The sequence below is a fragment of the Gadus chalcogrammus genome, chromosome 14 (genome assembly GCF_026213295.1).
Source record: "Gadus chalcogrammus isolate NIFS_2021 chromosome 14, NIFS_Gcha_1.0, whole genome shotgun sequence".
NCBI classification, from domain to species: Eukaryota; Metazoa; Chordata; class Actinopteri; order Gadiformes; family Gadidae; genus Gadus; species Gadus chalcogrammus.
The window spans coordinates 25,171,002-25,179,282 of record NC_079425.1 but is presented as its reverse complement, the minus strand read 5'-3'; the positions used below and the strand labels follow the sequence as shown (position 1 = coordinate 25,179,282).

At 44.8% G+C, this 8,281-nt stretch overlaps 1 protein-coding gene across 1 annotated transcript; it reads right to left on the bottom strand.

Annotated features, from left to right (window-relative positions):
- Window positions 1-1,027: 1,027 nt before the first annotated feature.
- Window positions 1,028-6,689, bottom strand: irx6a (iroquois homeobox 6a). Its single transcript, XM_056608698.1, is given in 8 exon segments — window positions 1,028-1,904; window positions 2,360-2,471; window positions 2,861-3,598; window positions 4,192-4,320; window positions 4,323-4,486; window positions 4,693-4,802; window positions 5,183-5,446; window positions 6,274-6,689. Coding segments are annotated over 7 exon segments (1,557 nt in total). The 5' UTR covers window positions 6,319-6,689; the 3' UTR covers window positions 1,028-1,904; window positions 2,360-2,364.
- Window positions 6,690-8,281: the final 1,592 nt, after the last annotated feature.

Genomic DNA, 8,281 nt, shown 5'->3' with positions numbered 1-8,281 from the left:
GGTAGTCGTTCATTAAGTGACGGCCCACTGAGTGATCTCAGGCTCGGAATAAGAACACAGAGAAAACGACTCAATTACAGACGATCGTCCGTGACAATCAATTGTCATCATGACGCAATGCGAAGCAATGGAGTAGACCGAGACGATGAAGGTGAAGCGTGGAGGTGAACTCTTTGCAGACGAAGGGCCTAGAGAAACAAGATAGCAAAGGTGCCGAATCATTTTAACCACTTTATTAACGTATTATATTTTACTTATGCGCAGTTTGGTTATGGTATATCCATTTTATTTATTTATTCATTAATTTGATAATTGTGTGTATGTTTGTATTTTCTATATATACTTTTTTACCGTCGTGGGTACCGTCTCTTTGCTTTGCTTTGCTTTACTAAATCGTTGTTGGCTTAATATCACTCCTAAAATGCTGCGGGCCGCACTAAATGTGACCCCCCTTGAACCAGGTCTAACTCATGGCGTACGGCTATTGGCAATTTAGTCCTCTAAAGTGATCCATATTTAAACACACCAAACGAAGACAAAATAAATCCCGTAGACATTCTGTTACTTCAGAACAAATCATCTTCATCTGTAAGTCACAACAGGAGATAAATATATCTCCCGTCCTCTCTCTATCTCTGGCCCCTATCCTTCAGGCATATGGAGGACTGTAGTGCGTCTGGATACTCCCAATGCGCCATATGCTGTTATGCGCAGAATCTCTTGGATCCGAAGTGATTTGACACGTTGTCTGTTTTACTGAGAGGGTCGTCTTGTGGTATCGTGGTGTTTTCTTATTTTGCCTTATTCACAACAGGCCGAATAATCCAGAACTCAGTATCAAATGATAAATCACAAACACCTCATTTAGGATTGACAAATGAACATGTTTTTATGTTATTTGTTGAGCTGTTGTTGGTTTCATATATGAACATAAATTAAATCAACAGAATAGACACAAACCGTAAAGTAACTTAAAACTTAAAAGAAGAAGATTTAGCTGTGTATATATACACAGCTAAATCTTCTTCTTTTAAACGACAATGCTACGTCGTTTGGATCTTACAAATGACCTTTTAATTAAAACAATATGAAGTTCTTGCATGGAACAAAGCAGCCTTCGCCCTTCCTCCTATAACATTACAAAGTGTTTGATGCCACTACTGATTAAATGCTCACGATGGAGACTTGATGTTCTCTTTCTTCCTCGTCTTGTTCATTTGTCTCACGTCTTCCAGCGAATTATTAACTCAGTCACAATGATGAACTTTGATCAAATGCATAACCTCAAATGTTTTAATTGGCTGATTGTATGTCAAACTTCATACAAAAAAAGGAAAATGTGACTGAGATCCAGAAGTCTTTCGAAAACGGCTTTCTTACATATATATATAAAAAAGAATGGCAAACATGAACAATAAACATGAGGAGAAAAAATTGCATTTCGGGTCTCCACGCAAAACAACAAAAATCCAGTCTTTTCTGTCAAGTTTACAATCGGCCAAAATATATGAAGCAAAACATTACGCAGCGACAACGAAAGAAGATTTAACGCAGGATTTCAATGATCAGTTGAAAATAAATAAATAAATATATAATAAATTAAGTCACAAAGTACAATTTCAAACGACAACATGAATAAGGTTTGCTACACAACACGGTTCCCCATTTACAAATGATCCGGCTATTCTCTGCCGTTGGATTTACAATTCTAGCATAAACTCATCGACACCATAGAAAAAAAAATGAGTGTGCAAAATGTCGGTCATATCCACAGTAAGAATAATCATTTCCCTCTGCAGGAGTGTCAGGTAATCCACGCGTAATACTCCAAACGCTCCTGGACCATACTTGTAATTTAGTGCATAATAGAAGTCCCACTCGTATATCCCGGTGCGCAAATACATCTGAACGACAGAGAGACAGAGAGAGAGAAATTAGTGTTTAAAACAAACATTTAGTTAAATTGTAACGTTTATAATAATGTAGTCATGTACAATCATGTTATTATTTTCTTTGTTTGTACTGTTTACACACATTTTATATGTATGTTTGTGAGTGTGCTTGTGTGTGTGTGTGTGTGTGCGTGTGTGTGCGTGTGTTTGTGTGCGTGTGCTTGTGTGTGTATCAATTTCCCAGTTAAATGCCTGGCATGGTTTGGTTCTGCTTGTGCGTGTGTGTTTGTTTGTGTGTGTGTGCTTGCGTGTGTATCAATTGCCCGGTTAAATGCCTGACAATGGTTTGGTTTTGCCTGTGTGTTTGTGTGTGTGTGTCCGGCCGGGTTTGTGTTCGGCGTGACTGCATGCCAAAGTTCTTCCTCCAGCAGCAGCAGCTCATGTCATGTCAGTGTCCGTTGGCTCACCTCCTTCACCTCTTCATCAACGCTCTGAACGCCGTGACCTTGTCTTCCTGCAGACTCGCGCATGCCCTGCTGAGGTCAGGCGAGTCTGTCTCCGCCTTGACACCAGCGAATCCTGAACACACACACAAACAGGCACATAAACAGACACACACACACACACACACACACACACACACACACACACACACACACACACACACACACACACACACACACACACACACCACACACACACACACACACACACACACACACACACACACACACACACAACCACACACAGGCAAACACACAAACGTACACACACGCACACACATACAAAAACAAACATACACACCCACACATGCAAGCAGACACACACACACACACATTTGTATTAATGGCCGAGTAAATACAACCCCAAAGAAAATAAAAACATACAATTTTAGCATTTTCCTAAATACCCCCTAAAAATGTGAGTCCTCCTTAAAGAAATAAGGTTAAAGTCAAACGGCGCCGTACCTTCGATGCTGGCGAACTGGCAGGCGTCCTGGAGCGAGGGGAAGGCGGAGCACGGCAGTCCCAGGGCCTTGTGGCCGTAGCCCCCCGCCCCGTACAGCTTGGGGTGCAGGGGGGGGCCCTCCTGGAAGGGGTTCTCCGCGTTGGTCGCGTGGCTCGAGGCGTGGAGGCCCCCGCCTCCGGTGCCGCCCCGGCACACCACCGCAGGGGCCTGGGGGGGCCGGGAGCCGTGCAGCTGGCAGTCCCCGCCCGGGTGCCGCCCCTCGGCCCCGGGATGGGGGCTCAGGACCGCCCCGGGATGGGAACTCAGGATGACTCCCGAGGCGGCGGTGCGCGCCAGGGACCAGATCCTGGGTTTGTCGGAGGCCTCGTAGTGGGACAGGGACAGGGCCCCCGGGGGCCCACAGGACGAGGACGAGGAGGAGGAGGAGGAGGTGGTGGTGGTGGTGGAGGAGAGGGGCTTCAGAGCCACAGAGTCCAGGAAGTCGGAGGGCAGGCCGGGGAGCGAGGTCACGCTCTTGACGCCGCAGGGGAACGGGTGGAAGCCGGGGTGGACGCTCAGGGGGAGCTCGGAGCCACGATCCCCCTTGGCGGGGGCCCCGGACACGGCCATGGCCCTGTGGAGGTCCTGCTCCTCTGAGGGGCCCTTCTCACAGTCGCTGTCCATCTTGTCACAGTCCTCGTCCTCCATGTCGTCCAGGTCGCTGAGGTGCAGGTCCTTCTCCTTGCAGTCGCTGGAGTCTGGGGGGGGGGGGGGGGGGGGGGGGGGGGGGGGGGCGGGGGGGGGGGCAACAGAGGGTTGAGGTCATGTTTGGACTGTCAACACGTCAATGGGAAAAAAGTGTTCTCATCGGCCAGGAAAATCTGAATAATAAACAACGTTGCCATATACTTCTTTCACTGCCCGGACAAAAGTTACTGCACGTTGAGAAGTAAGGAGAATAGGTTGGATTCATATCTAATGGAACTAATTTCTTGTGCTTAAAAATAGTACTGATCATCTTGTAGCGTCTTACCCTAGCAATCTTTTTTGTATACAGGGAATGGGTTAACCTGGCGATTGTTAGTGCTTGGCACTTGGTTCTGTGAACCCCCTTACTTTACCGACAGGGATATATAGTTTCTCTTTCTTCTGATAAATGCACTTATTATAAATTACTTTGGATAAGAGCGTCTGCTAAATATCCTAAATGTAAATTTAGTTTAGAAGTTTAGAAGTTGCACATTTCTTCAACTTTTACAAAAGTTTCACATAAGTTTACGTGTCCATAGGTTGGACTTAATGTCCACCTCTGTGTCCAGCGTGTGTGGAGATAACCTCATCTCCGACGTACCTTTGGTGACGCAGTCCAGGTCGCTCTTCTCAAGGTCATCCTTCCTGTCCTCGCCGCCCTTGTTCTTGGGGGACCAGGTCATCTTGTTCTCCTTCTTTAGCCTCCTCCTGGCGTTGGCGAACCAGGTGACACCTGTGTGAGCGTCATCTTGGTGATGATGGCCAGCATGATCTTCTCGCCCTTGGTGGGGTAGGGGTTCTTGCGGTGTTCGTACAGCCAGGTCTTCAGGGTGCTGGTGGTCTCCCTTGTGGCGTTCTTCCTCCTGGCTGTGCTGTTGAAGTCCACCGTCCCGTACCTGATGGGGACATGAACACCATACATGCTTGTTAAGACGGATGTTGGAAAGAAGCCACGTTTTCGAACCATGTTACAAAGTTTCACTGGAAAGGCTCGCTATGAAGTTAAATATTTAAGAATTATGGATAAGAGAAGTTGTTTTTTCATGTAGTAGTTTGTCTGAGCAACTTTAAGGTAATTGGAGAGACATTAAGGGAGGCTTACCTGTCGTACTGGTACTGTCCGAGCGAGTGCTCGTAAGGATAGTATGCCGCAGTTTGGGTGATGCCAGAATGAAGTGTCCCAGTGCCATCTTTAATATCATACTGGGGGTTCTGTAAACCAGAGGCAGAATGAACAAACATAAATACAACAGTCACAAGAACAAACATCATAAGATGCTGAACCATATATTCCATATTTTGATTCAAACACACGTCAGAATTATAGAGAATAAAACAGCTCTACATGTTTTGTGACAAACATTAACAGAAACATATTAATTAATTCAGCAATATAAATAATCACAATGCACAATTTTCCTGTCAAAGTCTAGAAACAATTTAACTTGAAAACACTCTAAACCATGCTAACTGCTTTGTAATAATTTAAACAGATTACAACAAAATAACGGAAACGGATTGATCAACCGCATCGATCCCCCAGCCAGCCCCCCGCTTGCAAGCTGAGCACCAGCAGAGGAGGGTGAACCCACCAGCGTGGAGTAGATGGCGGACGGCTCGGTGCTGTAGGGGAAGTAGTTGGCATAGTTCTGGCTGGCGGCAGCCGCAGCCGCATAAGGGGAGCTGTACATGCCGAGCGCGGCGCCGAGCTCCGTCCTGGTGCTCGCCAGTAGACGGTTCTCGTAGGACGGGGGGCAGCAGAAGGAGGCTGCGGACGGGGAGCCACTCGTGCAGTCAGAGCCTGACCTGGAAATCGAATCGCAGCAAGTCGTACTGGGGTTTGCCGACACGAAAAACTGCATGAAGAAGAATTGTGGATAGATATGTGTCATTGGAGTCTGTCGTTATCCGGAGAGTCTGTGATGATAACCGTCCAGTGAGTGAATTGTAACGGGCATGGCATTAGTCTCAGACATTAAAACACTGGGAATTATCACTGGATCTGCACAATTAGGTGATTTTAAGGTAAGACGGATAACAGAGTGGAATCAGCGTTCATTTTTTTTTTTTTTATTATCAGGAAAAAACGATATAAATCAGTTTTAAATATGCAGTCATGTATGATTATAACTCCTGCATGTTCTGATTATTTCATCAATTTCTCGACACAGTGCTGAATAAAGAAATCGGACAGGGCTAAAAGTTAGGTGATAACTTTACTCCGATTAAAACTTTCATCCCATAATGGACTTCCACTAAACCTAATTTAGATAATGTCGTCAAACGACCCGTTCGTTAATTAAACTAACATGCAAACATGATATCACAGCCACGATTAGAAAAACAAAAAGTTTTTGATTGTTTAACAGTAGCGACCACATCACAGGACACCCAGTCCATAGTGTCTTATGCATCGATCGCTATTGTCATCCTAACGACACGTGAGTTCATCCATAATTCACTGTAATTGGACATGTGTGTGCGTCTGTGTATGTCAATATTTGTGTCGCCAAAAAAGCGCCATGCACAACGTTTCAACTCCAAGAGCAGCCAGACACAAAAGCGAGGAATACTCAGACCTCCCCAAAAAATATGTAAAATAATAAAGTAACATAGCCTGCCTAAACCTTTTTTTCTTGTATTCCTACGAACAATTACGCACATATTAAAAGGTAGTTCTTACCTGTGAAGTTGCATTGTAGGGGTATCCAAACTGCGAGAAAGACATAGTTGTCTAGTCTATTGTAAGCATCAGCAATATTCTTCACCCTTGATCGATTGTAACCAATTCTACTTCAAATCCAGCGTCTCGCACACATTTCCACGCACGGCCTTTCGCTCAATAATAGATGACTGCACTCATATGAGGCAGACTTTAGGCTGGTACCAGCTGCAGATATAGTTTTATATGAATGAATAATCCCCAACCCAATGGACTTGATAAGAAGAAATTAAATTAAGCGTCATTAAGTATAAAAATGTTGTTGTGTGAGCCGAAGAAGGCTTAAAGGATAACGTAAGACTTGCAAGATATGGATTCAGCTTGTCCTATTATTTGTGGCTCTATAGTTCTTTAGCATTCACCCATGCAAGGGTATCAACGTGACGTCACTGTAATCCCGACACGGCAGGGTAGCGGGATGGAATAATGGTTTTGCCAATCACGTCCAACATTACGTTTTCTTAAGGTGCACACTGTAGCACAAGCATCCCCTTGTGTACCCCCTATTGTTCACAGATAAAAGACGTAATCGGGACATGGGTGTTAAAACACTTAACCCCACACGCTTAAAAACAATCATGGTTACAACCGATTTATAAGGATTTGTATGGAAGTTAATTGAAATTATAGAAAAATATATTTTATTTTATTTTGGCCATCAAAAAAATACTCGACGTTTTTCCACAAGAGGTTTTTATTTATTTTGCCAACCAGAGGTCCAGCCTTGTGTTAATGACGATGGTGTTTCTATTTTTCTCTATTAGAGAAAGGGAAAGACCCAGCAGGAGCGGATAGAAGGGTTTTGGCAGGTCAATAGACCAGTGATTGATGTGCGCCTGGAGACCATACGTGACCATTACGCATAATGCGTAATTGTATCAATTAACAAATGGATACATGCCCTTGTTTAACCAACGAGTAACAGAGTGAAAATATGCCTTAGAGGTGAAATCCGAAGAGCTGTGCTAAAAAAGACAATGTAAGCCCTGCTCTCCACTCTAATTAAATATCCGTGGATGGGGGCGACGAGAATTGCATTTTAATTGAATGACGCTCAGTTGAAAGATGGGGAAGGAATGAGGCGGCTGCCTCTCAGTGAATGAAACGAGAAGTCATTTTAAGCTTTATTAAATCAGCAAGTCAACCATCACCAGTTTGCCTTTTTTTTCTTTCCATCTTTCCCGCACACGCTCATAAACATCAACAACTAAACGTGTCTCCGCCCCCCCCCCCCCACCCCCCCCTTCACCGACACTGGAAGAACGGTTGACGACGCATATCTTCCCCCCACCCCCGTTTTTCTGTATCATACATATCCACAGCCTATTGGAAATGACAAAGATGATCGGTCCCACTCACTCGTGTGATGCGTTTGAATTGGTATATGGCGGATTATACAAGGGCTACATCGTCATGATTGATGCCGTGCGTGTGCCAGAGACCCACGTGTCTTATCTCTGCACGACTGATGAAAATCAAGGTTCTTCCCCCGAGACACTTCTGCGATGACGGCGTTCCTCTTCGAGTGGCGCCAAAGAGCTGCATGGAGAGATGGGATCCTGCCGGTGAGATGATACACCCTGTGGATAGAGTGGTCGGGCTTCTTGTAGCCTACTCTCCAGGTCGGGAGAGAGGTTATATATTTATCTCTTTTATATATATATTAGTATTTAAGGAATAATTTCCCTTGACACAAGAGAGTGACAATATATCGATGAGCCTCAACTGTCAGAAAATCCTTAGCTGCCACAATATTTCATGTCAAACTTTTTTTTAAATCACGATTTAAAAAAATGATGTGTGTGTGTGTGTGTGTGTGTGTGTGTGTGTGTGTGTGTGTGTGTGTGTGTGTGTGTGTGTGTGTGTGTGTGTGTGTGTGTGTGTGTGTGTGTGTGTGTGTGTGTGCGTGTGCGTGCGTGCGTGTGTGTGTGTGTTTGCCGTCTTCTCCTATGCAACCATTAGTATAAAA